General features: G+C 45.7%; 1 protein-coding gene across 1 annotated transcript; it reads right to left on the reverse strand.

Moving 5' to 3' along the window:
• Positions 1 to 1,514: 1,514 nt before the first annotated feature.
• Positions 1,515 to 5,220, reverse strand: LOC141072503 (uncharacterized). The gene has a single exon (XM_073559779.1). It carries the CDS (start codon positions 5,192 to 5,194, stop codon positions 3,614 to 3,616), a length of 1,581 nt encoding a protein of 526 aa, XP_073415880.1. The 5' UTR covers positions 5,195 to 5,220; the 3' UTR covers positions 1,515 to 3,613.
• Positions 5,221 to 19,682: the final 14,462 nt, after the last annotated feature.

The raw sequence follows: 19,682 nt of genomic DNA on the forward strand, positions 1-19,682 counted from the left end.
TCATGCCACCCACTGGCTGAAACACAACAAGAAAACACAAAATGACAAATTTGCAAAAATACTCTGCAGTGAAAAATATGACAGTAATCAGCAAGTGCTGTATAACAAATACAGGGTATTCAGTCGATACATTTTTTGTAAAAAGTGTATAGCAAGCTGCTCCACCACGTCACGGTAACCCTTCACGGAGCAGTCCCTATCTAATGTATTTAAAACCTGAACATGTGAAGTGTCTAAATGAACAGGATACAGACAGGCGCCCCCCAGTATGGGCTCGTGGTGCAAGGCAGCTCATTTATGTGCATGTCACACAAGAGAGGGGTGGGGTCTCCCAAACCATGCTAAGCAAGGAAAAAACGGATTAAAACATATGTGACATGCACAAGTGTGAACAAGTCGGTCAGACAGTGTTCACGCCACCCACTAACTGAAACACAACAAGAAAAAACAAAATGACAATTTTTTTTGCAAAAAATGTAACGACTAAATACCCTGTATTTGTTATCCAGCACTTGCTGATTACTGTCATATTTTTTACTGCAGAGTATTTTTGCAAATTTGTCATTTTGTGTTTTCTTGTTGTGTTACAGCCAGTGGGTGGCGTGAACACTGTCTGACCGACTTGTTCACACTTGTGCATGTCACATATGTTTTTAATCCATTTTTTCCTTGCTTAGCATGGTTTGGGAGACCCCACCCCTCTCTTGTGTGACATGCACATGAGTTGCCTTGCACCACGAGCTCATACTGGGGGGCGCCTGTCTGTATCCTGTTCATTTAGACACTGTTCACATGTTCAGGTTTTAAATACATTAGATAGGGACTGCTCCGTGAAGGGTTACCGTGACGTGGTGGAGCAGCTTGCTATACACTTTTTGCAATAAATGTATTGACTAAATACCCTGTATTTGTTATCCAGCACTTGCTGATTACTGTCATTTTTTTTACTGCAGAGTATTTTTGCAAATTTGTCATTGTGTGTTTTCTTGTTCTGTTTCAACATTTGACTGAATTTTTATATCTACACATGGTTTACACAAATTATATTTTCTTGTCTTAACTCTATACTATTTAACATTATAAGCAGTATACATGATTGATTACCACGTCTTTCTCTGTAAAAACAATCCCCTTTAACCCCTTTCCGACATCAGGCGTAAATGTACTTCCTCTCTTTGATGTGGGCTCAGGCGGTGAGCTTACATCTTTTCCGGCACGTCAGCCGTTTTGAACAGTTGCCATTTGCCCCTAACAGCATCTGGCAGCAGCATTTAATGCGCACTTCCAGCAAGCACACTGGAAATCCATCCCATTGGTGACCCCGTCACATTACCATAGGTCACGGATGGGTGGGCATGACAAAAAGAGGTTTCCAGCAGACCTCTATGCTTGTCACTGCCGGAATGCTATGCGCACCATCCGGTAGCCAAAACCACATGAACCAGGGATCATCCTGCCGAACTCCCGCTCTCCTATTAGCATGGGCAAAACGCTACTCAGACAACACAGGGTGAGGGTAAACAGTATGGCAATGCTTTATTGTACCACAAAACAGGCAGATAGAACAGTGTCAGAAAAATACCCAAGATGGGGCACATTACAGAGTCTCACCCTTCCATTGACCCGCCAGGAAAATAGCTTCTGTGACTTCAGATCTTCCAGGGTCACTACCCCATTTGTGGCACGCACACAGAGAGGAGGTAATGACAAGCGTAGGAAGATGACAGTCCATACAAGGCCAGCTGAACCGAGGATCATAACTTGGCTTCATATTCCAGGGTCGGTTACTCCACCTGTGGCCCGCACACAGAGAGGAGGTAACAACAAGTGTAGGAAGATGACAGTCCATTGAGTCCATACAAGGTACAAGGCCAGTTGATCCAAAGATCACAATCTGGCTTCTGCAAACGTATCCATGGTTCAGTGATGGTCAATGGAGCAGATCTGTATTCTTCCAACCGAGGCTGAAAACCCCTAGGATGTTTCCTATAGAATGATAGATCCATGTCCCTTGTGACGATGTTGTGGCTGCTGTCCTGTCTCTTGTCCTTTGGATGAATAGATGTCTTGGCAGAATCTCTCTGGCTATTTCTCTCTCTCAGTCTCTTTATACAGAGGCATGTAACCTATTTTTAGACTTAACAAGTGTCCCTCATTCAGTATTTACATAAAGGGTAAGAATGGAGATGAGATTATTATAGCATTACTTGATTATTTAAACTATTTGCATAGTTTTTCCCTCTCTGTTTAGAAGTCAACAAACTGGCTCCATAACACAATGCATAATTAGCATATCAGCAAACATCACCAGTGATCAAGGATAAGCGCACAATAAAAGTCAATATTACCGGCTTATACAAAAGTCTGTTTTCTTGACCAACCAGAAATCAACACTTAAATTTAAAGCCAACATACAGATAACATTCTATTATTCTTCGTTCGTTTGCTAAAAAATAGTCATCTGGTTAATTAAGATACAATGCTGTATGTCTTCACAATGCCAAAAGTAAAAAAAGAAATGTTTTTAAAAATATATAAAAAAAAAAGTTCAAATTACCCCTTTTCAAAATAAAACAATAAAAAATCAACCATACACATATTTGTTATAGCGGCATTTAGAATCGCCCGATCTATCACTATAAAAAAGAATTAACCCGATCGCTAAATGGCGTAACGAGAAAAAAAGTAAAAACCCCAGAATTACTTTTTTTTTGGTCGCCACAACATTGCATTGAAATGCAATAAAGGATGATCAAAAGATCGTATCTGCACCAAAATGTTATTCATTAAAATCATCCGCTCGGCACACAAAAAATAATCCCTCACCCAACCCAAGATCATGAAAAATGGAGACGCGACGGGTATCGGAAAATAGTGCAATTCTTTTTTACTTTACCTAATAAAGAGGAGTTATTTTTACTGATACAGTGGGTATGGAAAGTATTCAGACACCTTTAAATTTTTCACTCTTTGTTTCATTGCAGCCATTTGGTAAATTCAAATTCATACTATCTATTCCTGACACGGGAGGGGCTTATAAACTTACGAAGTATATAGTTTGAGGTCTGGGATCTGCCAATATGGGGCTAATTTTCTGACTGTTTCGGATAATACATGATTTTAGTTTTTTTTTTTCCGTTTAGTCTCGCTTGAATATAGATCAACATTAAATAGTCTCCTGATGAGTCGCCTTTGGAGAGGACAATGAAACCCGTAGAAATGAGAGGCTTGGAGAGTGAGTGTGTATACGTCACCTCACCCGATATACTGAGATGTGGGGTATATGTTTTTTCTATTAGTCACTTTCCAACTAACCTTCAGGGGGTGAATTATGGGTATAGTTTTACATTTGCAACTAATAAAGTTTAGTTTTTTCCTTTCTTCAGCAAACATGAGGAATGACAAGAGACAAACCATTTAAGAAGATGCAATTTTGGTTAAAACTATTCCAACACTATGAACATATAAAAGTATACTCCGCTATGTGACGTCTCTGATGTTTATTAACAGTTGATTTCCAAGTAAAATATTTCCCACATTAAGAAAATGAAAATGGCTTCTCCTCTGTGTGACTGCTCTGATGGCGTTCAAGAAGCGTTTTCTGGTTAAAATATTACCCACATTCTGAACTGGAAGAAGGCTTCTCCCCTGTGTGAGTTCTCTGGTGGGTAAGAAAACGTGATTTCTGTGCAAAATATTTCCCACATTTTAAACATGAAAACGGCTTCTCTCCTGTGTGAGTTCTCTGGTGCTTAACACAATGTGATTTAGTGTTAAAACATTTCCCACATTCTGAACATGAAAAAGGCTTCTCCCCTGTGTGGATTCTCTGGTGCTTAACACAATCTGATTTGTTGTTAAAACATTTCCCACATTCTGAACAGGGAAAAGGCTTCTCTCCTGTGTGAATTCTCTGGTGGACAACAAAATGTGCTTTCTGTGCAAAACATTTCCCACATTCTGAACAAGAAAAGAGTTTCTCCCCTGTGTGAATTCTTTGATGGGTAACAAAATGTGATTTATGTGCAAAATATTTCCCACATTTTAAACATGAAAACGGCTTCTCTCCTGTGTGAGTTCTCTGGTGCTTAACACAATGTGATTTAGTATCAAAACATTTCCCACATTCTGAACATGAAAAAGGTTTCTCCCCTGTGTGGATTCTCTGGTGCTTAACACAATCTGATTTAGTGTTAAAACATTTACCACATTCTGAACAGGGAAAAGGCTTCTCTCCTGTGTGAATTCTCTGGTGGACAACAAGATGTGCTTTCTGTGCAAAATATTTCCCACATTCTGAACAAGAAAAGGGTTTCTCCCCTGTGTGAATTCTTTGATGGGTAACAAAATCTGATTTATGTGCAAAATATTTCCCACATTCTGAACATGAAAAAGACTTCTCCCCTGTGTGAGTTCTCTGGTGCATAACACAATCTGATTTATTCCTAAAACATTTCCCACATTCTGAACATGAAAAAGGCTTCTCCCCTGTGTGAGTTCTCTTGTGGGAAAGAAAATGTGATTTGTGTCCAAAACATTTCCCACATTCTAAACATGAAAATGGCTTCTCTCCTGTGTGGATTCTCTGGTGCTTAACACATTCTGATTTAGTGTTAAAACATTTTCCACATTCTGAACAAGAAAAAGGCTTCTCCCCTGTGTGGATTCTCTGGTGCTTAGCACAATCTGATTTAGTGTTAAAACATTTCCCACATTCTGAACAGGAAAAAGGCTTCTCCCCTGTGTGGATTCTCTGGTGCTTAACACAATCTGATTTATTGTTAAAACATTTCCCACATTCTGAACAGGAAAAAGGCTTCTCCCCTGTGTGAGTTCTCTGGTGTCTAACAAAATGTGATTTCTGTGCAAAACATTTCCCACATTCTGAACAGTAAAAAGGCTTCTCCCCTGTGTGAGTCCTCTGGTGCCTAACAAAATGTGATTTCTGTGCAAAATATTTCCCACATTCTGAACATGAAAATGACTTCTTTGCTTTAGGAGCAGTTTGTTTTTTATTGCCTCTTTTGTGACTTTGATTTTCCTTAGTAATCGGTAATGAATCAGAAGATGGGACCTGTTTCATAGGATCAGATGGCAGATCTTTGCTGTGAATGGATGATGGTATATCTGGAGTCACTTCAGTTGTATCTTGTAGGATCTCAAGATCATCTGATTTAAAAATTGAAGATGTCATCCGTCCCTCTGATCTCCTGGTACAGTCATCTGCTAAGATAAAAAAAATTATTTTTTAATAAAATATCCTTGAGTTTTATATTTTTGAATGTTTCTACTTAAACTCTCCATAAAAATGGCAAGCTATGTAAAAGCTTTAATTATTTCCCAAGACAATGACAGTTCACAGTCTAATAGAAAACCTTGTTGGATGAACCAGTAGTGTGCGGTGTTCAACTGTTTGTTCATTCTGCCTTCCAAATATCAAATAAAAAGAAACCAATCAATGTTATGTAGGTGAAAATAATACCAATTCTCATCTCACAAAAAACAAGTCCCCACTCAGGTCCATCATCTGTCATTGGAAAAACAGAGGTTCCCACACTATTAGTGGCTCAAAGGCTGTTGAAAAGCAACAAGGATTCTATAAACCAATCCAGCAAAATCCGCTCTCATTTCGGAGTCTTGCAGTGTGCGCAAACAACATTTAGGATCCCTGTATTTAGCAATATTATAGTGAGAAGAATCCACTTAATTTGCGGTGTCTCCTGGAGCACAATCTGGGCACTATGTGCTGGGTAATAAAATGGCAAATGTGTAATTTTCACTCTCCAACATCCACTGCGTGTTAATTCCCAGAAAGTGGCTGTGGAGTCAAAATATTCACTCCTCCTAAGGATTATAACCCTCAGTGAATTAATTTATAGTATGGAATCACTTTATGGAGATTTTGACTATTTTGCTTTTCTGTCATTTAGTTATATTAGGGCTTCTGCATATGGTGTGTCCAATCTCATCTGGGATCTGTTCCTGCTGTCCAGCTGGAGTAATCTGCTCCCTACTTCAGCCAATTGGAAAGTACCACACCCTACTAAAGTGCAAAGCACATGGCCGGAATCTGCCAGATACAGCGCTGTTCTCCTCTGGTTCAGTCCTCTGTGCTCAGCTTGCGGCTTGTGTATTTGTTTCCTGCTGTGACCGTGGCCCGTTTACTGACTACTCTTGTGTCTTCTGATTCTGTGTTCTGTCCTTCTGGTTCTGACCCAGCTACCTGACTATTCCTCTTGCCATCTAACACCACAGAATAGCAGGTAACACCATGGTCCAAGCCTAGAGGTCCCAGTGTAAGTCCAGATTCCATGTGAGGGTGTTAAAGGGCGATGAGCAAGGCAATCCTTGGGATATGGAAAGCTGAGAAGATAGTGCCAAGCCTGTTCATGGTGGACATCTTTTGAGCTGCCAGGTGACCATGAACAGAGCTCCCAATACATTGTATCTGCAAACTATTCCAGCTAGATCTGCATTCAAATAGCTAAATGGCGCTCCTTCCCTTCTGAACACTGCCATGTGCCCAGACAGTAGTGTACAACCGTATGTAGGGTATAGTGCGAAGCTGGAAAATAATTTGTAAGATCCATTTGTTTTCTATTATCCTCTGTGAATAATTTACCACCACATAAAGTGACACACGTCAGATATTAATAATGGGGCCTGATTAAGAACACAAAACTGGCTGCAGGAAGAGGTTAAATCAGAGTATTTTGGACACTACTGTAATCAAACACTGTGACTATAGACAATAACATCTACTGAAATGATCAAACTCCACAGTCTCCATCAGTAATAAATGAGTAGCTAGTGGTGAAACCTCTCTGGTGTAATTAGAGTATGGGTCTCGGAGACTTCACAATCTAAACTATCGTAAGCTCCAATATTTTCTGTCAGATGAGTTTCAAGAAGAAATATTAGTCATTTAAAGAGAACTGTGTATAAGGCCGGTTTCACACGTCCTGATATTTCCGGTACCGGAGATGTCCATGTGTGTAATACTCGTGGCACACGCGTGACAACTATGTCAGCATCCGTACCACATGGACGGCCGGCAGGGAAGAAGCGCTACATTAATCGCTGTTCCCCGGTGGCGGGTGCTGAAGACGCTCTCATCATTCTCCCCTGCTCTGCCGGCAGGGAGATTGATGAGAGCTATATTAAAGTGAGAATGATGATAGTAGGTGCGGGCATTTGGGACTATTACTCCCATCAACCTACACCTGCTGCTGCCAAGAACAGTGACAGCAGGAGTGGATGATGGGAGTATTCCTCACTGCCTGCGCTATAACTAAATAAATGAATGAAAAAAAACGGTGTGGATTCCCCTGTATTTTCTATAACCAGTCTGGGAAAACTCATAACTGGGGGCTGCAACCCTCATCTGTCAGCTTCAGCAAGGCTGGTTATCAAGAATAGAGGGGTCCTCACACTGTTTTTTTAATTATATAAAGAAATAATTTAAAAACATGGCATGGAGTCCCCCCCATTTTTGACAACCAGCCTTGCTAAAGCTGGCAGTTGGGGGCTGGTATTCTCAGGCTTGTAAAGGGCGATGGATATTGACCCCCCAGCATAAAAATAGCAGCCTGCAGCTGCCCAGAAAAGGCACATCTATTAGAGGCGCCAATTCTGGTGCTTTGCCCGGCTCTTCCCACTTGCCCTGCGTTTTGTTTTATTTCTAATAAAAGACTTTATTCTGGCTGCATCTATATTTATCATATAACTATAGGATTAGTTATGGATAGGTGTCTTACTTTGATACCTGGTGATGAAATCTTTATTTGTAGCTTTCCGTTAATGAGATTCTCGTGCTCTGGGGCGGGACTGTGGGCGGGGCTTTAAGAGGTGTGCTGATTACATATTCATCTGTATTGGCTTTTGACAGGTCGCTGATCCCTCACTGACCTGCCCCCCATTATTACATAATGCATATAATAGTGTTGATATTATTGGTGATAATGCCTATAATATTGTGGCTATTGTGAGGCTTAGAAAAAAATTACATCCAGTAAAATGACTCCAGCGGCCCCTGTCCAGTAGCCTCTATCTCTTACTTATAGATGCTACTGTGCAGGCGCCGCCATCGCCGGTGACATTTTGCTGGATGTAATTTTTTTCTAAGCCTCACAATAGCCACAATATTATAGGCATTATCACCAATAATATCAATGCTATTATATGCATTATGTAATAATGGGGGGCAGGTCAGTGAGGGATCAGCGACCTGTCATAAGCCAATACAGATGAATATGTAATCAGACCACATAAAGCCCCGCCCACAGCCCCACCCACAGTGCCGCCCCAGAGCACGAGAATCTCATTAACTGAAAACTACAAATACAGATTAAACATCAACCACGGTATCATTGTAATCAGTATAACGGCGCAGACCTGACAGTGTCTGTAGGTTACTGAGCACAATCCTGCTGACAGGTTCCCTTTAAATTTAGATCTTAGGCATTTGGAAGTGGCAATGGAGATATTTTTTTCAAGACTATCAGGGAGTTACAGACTCACATTAGGCAGGAAGGCCGATCCCACCACAATCAAACTATCATACAGAAGGAATAGGTAAAAAAAAAGACAGAATAAAAAAATATGTTACATCCCCAACAACAACGTATGTACGAGGGGAGAACACTAAACTGGAGCTGCCCTCATTTATGGTGAACCATTGGAGCCACTATGAGTCCTGACCGGAAGAGTAGAGAAAGTATTAGCACCCCCATTTCAGGAGAGATTGTGCAGTAATCTGAATTCCTTAGGATGGAAAACATAATGGAATTCATGACGTGGAGTGAATCCATGAAACCAGGGCTGGAGCCAACACATCTCCTGCAGGCAGGAATAAATGTATATTACAGCTATCAGCCACGCACAGCTTAGAGATCTATCATGGCACAGGTGTAATGTTTGTCCTGTAGATGATCACAATCCTCCTTGAAATTACTGTATTTTTTGGACCATAAGACGCACCTAGGTTTTAAAGGAAATTAGGAAAAAAAATTGAACAAAAAATGTGGTCAATTCTGTACTTAATATCCCCTATTCTGGTATATATGGCCCCCTCATCCCTATCCTAGTATGCAGGGCCCCCTCCTCCCCATTCTGATACACATGGCCCCCTCATCCCTATCCTGGTATACATGGTCTCCTCATCCCTACCCTGGTAAGCATGACCTCATCCCCATCCTGGTATGCATGGCCCCCTCATCCCTACCCTGGTATGCATGGCCCCCTCCTCCCCATTCTGATACACATGTCCCCCTCATCCCTATCCTGGTATGCATGGCCACCTCATCCTTATCCTGGTATGCATGGCCACCTCATCCTTATCCTGGTATGCATGGCCCCATCCCTACCCTGGTATGGAGGGTCCCCATCTCATCCTAGTATGGATGGTCCCATCCCTATCCTGGTATGAATGGTCCCATCCCTATCCTGGTATTCAGGGCCCCCATCTCGTCCTGGTATGCAGGGCCCCATCTCATCCTGGTATGCAGGGCCCCATCTCATCCTGGTATGCATGGCCCCATCTCGTCCTGGTATGCATGGCCCCATCTCGTCCTGGTATGCAGGGCCCCATCTCGTCCTGGTATGCAGGGCCCCATCTCGTCCTGGTATGCAGGGCCCCATCTCGTCCAGGTATGCAGGGCCCCATCTCGTCCTGGTATGCAGGGCCCCATCTCGTCCTGGTATGCAGGGGCCCATCCTTATAAGTGGCCCCCACCCACATTCCTATCCTGGTATGCATGGCCCCAACAGAAAATATAAAAAAAAACCAAACCATTACACTTACCTTCCCGGCGCTCCCTTGCAGCGTCCTGCTCCGGTGCCAGCAACTGCTTTAAGCTTGTAAGCAGCGCTGATAATAGTGAGTATTCACAAATATTCATTTCTCTTAAGTAGCGGCACACGTGACCGCAGGTAGCAGCGGGAAGCCGGTGGCTGACACTGCGCGCTACTGAAGAGCAATGAATACTCACTGCCCTTTGCGTGCACAGGCCTGGCAGCTGTGCTTTGCTTGTGAGCAGCACATGACATCCCTGCCATGCGCTGCTTACAAGCATATAGCAGTTGCTGGCACTGGAGCAGGACGCAGTGAGGGAGCGTGGGGTAGGTAAGTGTAATGGTTTGTTTTTTAATGTTTTCTGAAGGGGCCATGCATACAAGGATAGGAATGGGGATGGTGGTGTGGGCCAATTATAAGGATGGGGCCCTGCATACCAGGACCGGGGTTGGAGGCTAATTATATCAAGATACTATTATTAAAGAGAAATGAATATTCATTGCCTTAAAAGCCCATGGGAGTGGAATGCGGTGAATATTCATTTCTCTTTAGCAGCAAGAACAGGAGTTAGCAGCAGCCACCAGCTACAGCCTCGTGTAACCCGCTGCTCCGCCGATGCCATTCCCCCACCTCCCCACCACAGCCAGAGCCAGTACATCCGGACTATAAGACGCACCCCCCATTTTCCTCCACATTTTTGAAGGAAAAAAGTGCGTCTTATAGTCCGAAAAATACGATAGTTTTAACACAAATTGAAAAGTCAGGATAAAGGGAAACTCTGTTATTGTACAGAAATTCACACTTGGCCTCACTGCAGATTTACTGGTGTCGCTCATAAAAGGGAAGATTGGCCAGAAAGACTGGACCTGGTCTTGTAGGGACCATGAGACATTCAGCAGCACAGAAGGGAGAGAAGATTCATCCGATAAGATCTCAGGGACCTAGGAAGCCAACAGCATCATTACCCTCCGCTTTCTCTTACAGGCCCAGCATAAGATTTTTCTTCAAGTGATTTTCTATCTTGTCAGCACATTCTACGTACGCTGTCATTTGACTTCCAGGGAGTAGGTGGATCTACCAGGTTGTAAGTTCTATAGAAAAGGGCTTTCAATGCCCAAAGTCATTTGAACAGTTTTGGGTGGAGAAAAATGTTGTGGTCTAGAGGCAAAATGGTGATCATGGTAATACGGCCGGACTACACCACCGATAAAGTAGCCACAGCCGGTGACTGAGAGGAATCTGTGACTTCTCTGCATTCAGTGGTTACTACTCACCTGGGTAGTCATATGTGGGAATCTCCTCTTTACACCACTCATCACCCCTCACATATGTCTCTGTAGTATTAATATGGGTCAGATCTTCACCCTGAAACAAATATTGTAAGAGTCACCGACAGATGGAGAAGTCCCATCTATGATCAGCTCTAATCCTGCCATCTCCACCGCTCTCATTACACAAGTATAAAACAGATAATACTGGTGGATAAAACAAGACTGAGCACAAGACCTTCACAGCCGTCTACACATCATAGGGGAGATTTCCTGACACCTTCTCTCCATCTACCTGATGATCCTGAGGAGCACTGGGATCTTCTTGTTTACAGTCCTGTGGAAGAAGAGGACGGGGACATCTCTCTGGTGTTGTCCTCTTACTGGGTAGATCTGGAGGAAACACATACAGGGACTGAATTCATTCTCTACATACAGATAATTATAGGCCGTGTGTATTTAGTCCTGTCTATTACCTGGAGACGTGAGGGGCTGGGGAACCTCCATTATGACGTTCTTGTAGAGATCTCTGTGTCCTTCTAAATACTCCCACTCCTCCATGGAGAAATAGACAGCGATATCCTGACACCTTATAGGAACCTGACACATACAATGATACCGTCATCCCCCCGATCCCTTCATAGTGTTACTGTATAATGTCCCAGCATTCCCAGCAGTGTCACCTCTCCAGTCAGCAGCTCAATCATCTTGTAGATGAGTTCTAGGATCTTCTGGTCATTGATGTCCTCATGGATCAGGGTGTGAGGTGGAGGCCCCATGATTGGGCTCAGGGGTCTTCCCCATCCCTCAGACACAGGGTCCTGACAGCGATCACTAGAGGTCTTCTTCACCACTGTGTAATCCTGGTTATGGAGAGACACATTAATAAATCTCACTCCAGACATTTCCAGAGTCCTCACCTCTCCAGTTCTGTCCATCCGTTATTCCCATAGATAAGAATGATGTAATGTGACGTCATCAGAATCTCTCACCTCTCCAGTGAGACAGAAGAGGATCTCTAGGGTGAGGTGTAATATCCTCTCCGCCATCTTGTCTCTGTCCATATCCATCCTTGGTGGGTAAATCAGGAAAATTCTCTTCTGTAGAAGATCTTCACTGAGAGGATCCGATATTGTAGAGACCTGAATGAGAAGAAGATGATCCGATGTAACATCATAAGAATCCTGTGTAATAATACAATTACTGGAGACAATAAGGGAAACATATGCGGAGATTTATTATCTTACAGGGTTTAGTTTTCTCCCCTGACATCTACTAATAAAACCTATATATTTAGGCCACAGACAACAAGCAGTTTCCTCCTCAGAGTCGGCAGCTGAACACGTTCCTCATAGACTCATCTTCCATAACGCTAATTCTCGTCTCATTACCGACACTGGAATCGGCATTAGCAATACTGCAGGAGATATTCATTACACGCGACATGAGAAATAACTCCTTCATGATGAGAACGACATCTTCATCTTCTACTGCGGCTCTAGAGACAGATGTGGCCAGAGTCGGTCACTGCCTCCATCCCCACCGGCCGTCTATATGAAGGTTTCCCGTCTTCCCCGCACTGGAATCTTCTATCACGTTAGATCTCAGCTCTGAGTCACACACAGAAGTTTGAGGCTTTTAGAAAAGATTTTTTGTTTCCACAAACACAACGGACAGAAATGATCTGATCCCAAAGTCTCCATGTACAGTGATTTATGGGGATTATTTCTGGCCTTAGGCTTTCCTATATTACAAGATGGATGTGAAGACTTTTCTGCCCAATGATGATATAAGTATGAGCCCCCCAGAGGTGGAGGGGGTAACATGGGGCCACTTGTGGGGTCTCTGCTGTTCTGGTGTCAGAGCTCTTCACACGTCACACGGCGTCCGCCGTCTATCCCCGCCACAATGGCGCCCCTTCCCTCCCGAGCCTGTGGGGTATCGGCACTCAGGAGACACGGCGCACCGTGCGGCCTCAGCGCTCCTGTCACCTTTAGGACAATGATACATTGGGGGGAAAGTCACATTTCTGTGAGGAAAACAGTAAAATTGTCATTTTTTCCTTCCACATTGCTGAAATTCCTGTCACACTGTCCGAATTCAGAGATTGTCCTGTCAGAAAGGAGAACACAGGGAGCGAAAGGGTTAATAGGACTCACAGGAGGAACCGGCCCAGAAAGCGGAAGGTCCAGGAGTGTCTGCCTCATATATGGCGGCTCTGTGCGCACAGGACCTGTGATGAGGTCACAGGAGGGGAGGAGTCAGGGGTCACATGATCAGGGGCCTCAGTGTGTGCAGGACTCTGCTGTGCTGGTTGTCATGGTGCTGGATGAGGGGAAGTTTCTGTGTGGAGTCAGGAGGGGTTTATAGGGTGGATGTAGCAGAGCCGTGTGTGTGTACAAGGTGTACGGAGCGGAGCCGTGTGTGTACGAGGTGTACGGAGCAGAGCCGTGTGTGTACGAGGTGTACGGAGCAGAGCCGTGTGTGTACGAGGTGTACGGAGCAGAGCCGCGTGTGTACGAGGTGTATGGAGCGAAGCCGTGTGTGTACGAGGTGTACGGAGCGGAGCCGTGTGTGTACGAGGTGTACGGAGCGGAGCCGTGTGTCTACGAGGTGTACGGAGCGGAGCCGTGTGTGTACGAGGTGTACGGAGCGGAGCCGCGTGTGTACGGGGTGTATGGAGCGGAGCCCTGTGTGTACGAGGTGTACGGAGCAAAGCCCTGTGTGTACGAGGTGTACGGAGCGGAGCCGTGTGTGTACGAGGTGTACGGAGCGGAGCGTGTGTGTACGAGGTGTAAGGAGCGGAGCCGTGTGTGTACGAGGTGTACGGAGCGGAGCCGTGTGTGTACGAGGTGTACGGAGCGGAGCCGTGTGTGTACGAGGTGTACGGAGCGGAGCCGCGTGTGTACGAGGTGTATGGAGCGGAGCCGTGTGTGTACGAGGTGTACGGAGCCGAGCCGCGTGTGTACGAGGTGTACGGAGCGGAGCGTGTGTGTACGAGGTGGAAGGAGCGGAGCCGTGTGTGTACAAGGTGGAAGGAGCGGAGCCGTGTGTGTACGAGGTGGAAGGAGCGGAGCCGTGTCTACGAGGTGTATGGAGCGGAGCCGTGTGTGTACGAGGTGTATGGAGCAGAGCCGTGTCTACGAGGTGTACGGAGCGGAGCCGCGTGTGTACGGGGTGTACGGAGCGGAGCCGCGTGTGTACGGGGTGTATGGAGCGGAGCCGTGTCTACGAGGTGTATGGAGCAGAGCCGTGTCTACGAGGTGTACGGAGCGGAGCCGTGTGTGTACGAGGTGTACGGAGCGGAGCCGCGTGTGTACGAGGTGTACGGAGCGGAGCCACGTGTGTACGAGGTGTACGGAGCGGAGCCATGTGTGTACGAGGTGTACGGAGCGGAGCCGTGTGTGTACGAGGTGTACAGAGCGGAGCCGTGTGTGTACGAGGTGTACGGAGCAGAGCCGTGTGTGTACGAGGTGTACGGAGCGGAGCCGTGTGTGTACGGGGTGTACAGAGCGGAGCCGTGTGTGTACGAGATGTACGGAGTGGAGCAATGTCTGTACAAGGTGTACGGAGCAGAGCCACGTGTGTTCGAGGTGTACGGAGCGGAGCCGCGTGTGTACAAGGTGTACGGAGCGAAGCCGTGTGTGTACGGAGCAGAGCCCTGTGTGTACGAGGTGTACGGAGCAGAGCCGCGTGTGTACAGGGTGTACAGAGCGAAGCCGTATGTGTACGGAGCGTAGCCGTGTGTGTACGAGGTGTACGGAGCGTAGCCGTGTGTGTACGGAGCGAAGCCGTGTGTGTACGGAGCAGAGCTGTGTGTGTACAAGGTGTACGGAGTGGAGCCGTGTGTGTACGAGGTGTATGGAGCGGAGCCGTGTGTGAATGAGGTGTACGGAGCAGAGCCGTGTGTGTACGAGGTGTACGGAGCAGAGCCGTGTGTGTACGAGGTGTGCGGAGCAAAGCCGTTTTTATGCGGACCCCTCTGTGTAGTTTGTATACCCCCAGCTTCAGTCGCAGACCCCTGTGTACACTGTATACACCCATATACCCCCAGCTTTGGTTGCAGACCCCTGTTTATGCTGTATACACCCGTATACCCCCAGCTTAGGTCACAGACCCCGCATCTCTCACACTGTAGAACTGATGTAGGACACCAGGGGCGTATCCAGGGGGGGCAGCCGGGGCATTTGCCCCAGGCGCAGCTGACAGGGGGCGCCATCGGGCTGCCTGATGCGGCGGTCCAAAGAGGAGATTCCCCATTGACAGCTGGAGCAGAGAAAGTGCTGCGCATCTGTGTACTAGTACATACAGTGTCTGACTCACTTGGAGAGGTGTAAGCGTCGCTGTGCCACCACTGCCAGTGGTGCCTCACCGCCGCCGGCACTTCCGCATGCGCCAGCAACGTGATCAGGTCACATGATCACGCTGCTGACGTCACACACCGGATCTTCAGAGGCGAAGACTCGGGCAGTGAGGCAGCGTTGCGGTTGGTGCGGTAAGTGCTCCAGACAGGTAATGGAGCTGAAGACACCAGCAACTGTGCAAGGGAAGATTGGGGGATGGCTGCAGAGTCTCATAGAATGGATAGGGAGAGAGCAGGGAGAGTAAATTTACCGAGGACAGTGTGTGAGGACTCGGAGCAAGGCCAGGGTGTAGACATATTCATGTGGTGTGGTGAAGAAAGATGAGGAACATATGGAGGGAGGAGGGGGAAACCTGAGGACATTATGGGGGTTACTGTGGGGAAGGGGGTTAATGAGGGGGGAAGGGGGTTAATGAGGTGGGAAGGGGTTTAATGAGTGGGGGGTTAATGTGGGGAAGGGGGTTAATGAGTGGGGATGGGGGTTAATGAGTTGGGATGGGAATTAATGTGTGGGGGGTTAATGTGTGGATGGGGGTTAATGAGTGGGGATGGGGTTAATGTGTGGGGGGGTTAATGAGTTGGGATGGGAGTTAATGTGTGTGTGGGTGGTTAATGAGTGGGGATGGGGGTTAATGTGTGGGGGTTAATGAGTGGGGATGGGGGTTAGTGTGTGTGGGGGTTAATGAGTGGGGATGGGGGTTAATGTTTGGGGGGGTTAATGAGTGGGGATGGGGGTTAATGTGTGGGGGGATTTGGAATGGGGGTGCATAATGTGTTGGGGGATTTGGGAGTAGGAACGGTGGGTTATTGAGTGGGGATGGGGTGTTATTTAATGTGGGGGATTTGGAGTGGGGATGGGGTGTTATTTAATGTGTGGGGGGATTTGGAGTGGGGATGGGGGGTTATTTAATGTGTGTGGGGATTTGGAGTGGGGATGGGGGTTATTTAATGTGTGGGGGGATTTGGAGTGGGGATGGGGGTTATTTAATGTGTGGGGGGATTTGCAGTGGGGATGGGGGGTTATTTAATGTGTGTGGGGATTTGGAGTGGGGATGGGGGTTATTTAATGTGTGTGAGGGACTTGGAGTGGGTATGGGGGATTTAATGTGTGGGGGGACTTGGAGTGGGGATGGGGGTCCTCTTAGTGTGTTGGGGATTGGGGATGGGGGGATTTAATGTGTGTGTGGAGATTTGAGGACACAAAATGACAGTGTATGTATGAGGAAACAGTATGGGGGATGGGTGCAGACACTATGGGGAGCAAACTGGTTAATGTATGTGGATACAGTATGGGGAGTGAGGGTGATGGGATGTGTGCAGACACAGTATGGGGAGTCAGGGGTATGTGTGAGCAGACAGTATAGAGAGTGAGGGGGTAAATATATGAGGAGACAGTATGGTGAACAGGTGGGATATTAGAGGAGACAGTATGAGGAGGGAGGGGAATAGTGTGAGGCGACAGTATATTGCAGACATTTTTATTCAGGAGCATTATAATGACACTTCTATCTTTATGTAGAGATTTGCTGCAGAAGACCGGAGAAGATGGACGTCTGCAGAGACGGCTGTGGATGAGAAAACTCATCATGGGGTCTGGACAAGAAGAAAAGAAGAACAAGTCCAGAGACGACGTCATCTATAAGGTACCTGGATGTGAATGTTATTTGTGACACTGACTTATTCTCATGTTTTTATTACACATGTTGAATCAACCAATATCCCAAACAGAAATACAGCAATTAGAGGGATGAAAAATAATAAGTCCCCCGGCCACGACGGTCTAACGAGCGAGTACTTCAAAATATTCCAAGATATGACATCAATTTTCCAAAATATTATCCTTGTTTAACTCCCCGAAAAAGATCAATTGATGGCGCATCGTATCCATTGACTGACACCTGAGTATAAGGTTTGCATGGAGGTAGTGAACATATTGTAAGAACTTCGGGCTGAGATTTTCCCTATCCAGGACTCTGTATAGAAGAGGCCATGACACTTTGTCAAAGGCCTTTTCGGCATCGAGACTGATCAGCATTGCAGGTGGCCTCAATACATCTTGAGCCAGGACCGTGGCTGTGACTGCCATGCGAATATTTGCCACACTGCTCTGTCCCTGACTAAATCCTGTTTGAGCCTCACATAGGAGGCCAGGTAGCAGCATCTGCAGTCACTTCACCAGGATCCTCGCCAAGAGTTTATAGTCGTGGTTGAGGAGTGAGAGTTGGCGATAAGACTGTGGCAATAGTGCGTCTCCTGAAGAAAAATCACATCTGGTCGGAATCATTTTATGTGTATTAAAACTGTTTTGCATTTAAGGGTGGTGTTAAGGCCCGCCACGTTCCATGGCAAGAACAATGTGTGGTGAGGTGTAAATGGTAAAAACACATTTGAAAGGTTAACTCACCAAAACCCTGACTAATGCACTAGCAGGATGCAGCAGACCTCCACTGATAAAGGCTGGGGCAGCACAGGTGCAAACCACTGATGAGAACAGCCAGTAACCCAATATGGTCTGGCTGCCTAGTGGAAAAAAATGCACACAAATAGGGATTGCATAGGACAGTAGTCACACAGATAAGTGTGGTGCAAAGTGTCTGAACAACCTATTAATGACGCCCATAGTATTAGCAGGTGGGCTGCTCAGCACTATATATATGCATCACACAGAAAAAACCAAGCCAACAAGAAGAGGTCTAGCTGCATCCTGCAAAAATGATAAAAAGTGCAAAAAGATAAAAAGATATGGGGTATTAGTTACTATTATGGCCAAAGTAGATTAGCTCACAACCCAATTTCAAGGGTCCCCAGATATGTGAGTCCCTAACACTAAATCTGAACAGCGCACATAAGGAAAAAGTTCCCCAAAATTTTTCCACTAGGCAGCCAGACCATATTGGGTTACTGGCTGTTCTCATCAGTGGTTTGCACCTGTGCTGCTCCAGCCTTTATCAATGGAGGTCTGCTGCATCCTGCTAGTGCATTAGTCAGGGTTTTTGTGAGTTAACCTTTCAAATGTGTTTTTACCATTTACACCTCACCACACATTGTTCTTGCCATGGAACGTGGCGGGCCTTAACACCACCCTTAAATGCAAAACAGTTCTAATACGCCTAAAGTGATTCCGACCAGATGTGATTTTTCTTCAGGAGACGTGTTTTTTTGGGTGTCAGAATATGATGTGTGGGATATACTTATCCTGGGTCCCAGGGCGAGGTCAGTGCGGTGTATAGTAGTACGGTGTGTCCTTCCCATTCGGTCCCAGGAAGCCGCAGGCATGAACAGGTATTAAAGGTGGGTCCCGTATCCATTGGTGTCTGATCTAAGAAGGGGGAAACACAAGAGGATAGAGGTAACAGAGAACAATAAAAAATAAACATAGCTAACTTTACAAATCGGTGGTGGGAGCTCGCCGGGAATATACTAGGAGAGCCATGCCACCACCAAAGAGAACACTCTATAACAGAAACAACAGTCCTCCTAGAGTGAGAAATAACATATAGAGCAGGTTTCATAAATCATCCCACTGTGATTTCTCCAGGGCGTTGGAATCTTCTGTATGCCATTGTAGGGAGATGGGCCGGGCCAGTAACATTCCTAATAATACATCTGGTACTACCCCCCCATGGCCAGCTAGGGTTGGTAAATGTTCCAATGACATTTCCCAGTGAATGCATTTGTATTGGTTGAAAGCAATGTTAAAGTTGAAAAACGCATAAAAAACGCTGCGTCTGAACATAACCCAAGTGGTGGAGGAAGATTTTGGTCTGGGGTTAATTATTTTGCCTTATATAAAAGTCATTAACCTGGAAAGGATGCACCTTAACATATTTCCCAGCAAAATCCATTTTGGTTTCGTTTTTGTACGTTTATTGGTGAACCTGTAAAAATGGCAAGAAACTCTGACAACATTGTTTACAACTGTGACCTAGGAGTCAGGAATGCTTCCAGGGGCGATCCCCATGATGTTCCCATGTCATTTGAGCAGTGTTTTCTATCATTTTCAGATGTTTTTAGACCTTAAAAGGACCCCCGGGGGGATCGTGGTAAAAATGCTCGGGTCTCCCATAGACTTACATTGGGCTCGTTGTTCTGTCCAAGTACCTGAGTATTCCAATTTGCTTGACCCGAGCAATGAGCACCCGAGCATTTTAGTGCTCGCCCATCACTAGCCATAACCAATGTGGACATGTCCAGTTCAATAATGTTGCAATGCTTACCCATAGTAAGGGAGGATAAGATAAACCTACCACGCTCCCCC

This window comes from Dendrobates tinctorius, unplaced genomic scaffold (assembly GCF_039654945.1).
Source record: "Dendrobates tinctorius isolate UK_male_01 unplaced genomic scaffold, ASM3965494v1 ptg000274l, whole genome shotgun sequence".
Lineage (NCBI taxonomy): Eukaryota > Metazoa > Chordata > Amphibia > Anura > Dendrobatidae > Dendrobates > Dendrobates tinctorius.

Excerpts from the sequence above, each read along its gene's own strand:
- LOC141072503 (XM_073559779.1), bottom strand. The coding sequence starts at position 5,194 with ATGACATCTTCAATTTTTAAATCAGATGATCTTGAGATCCTACAAGAT.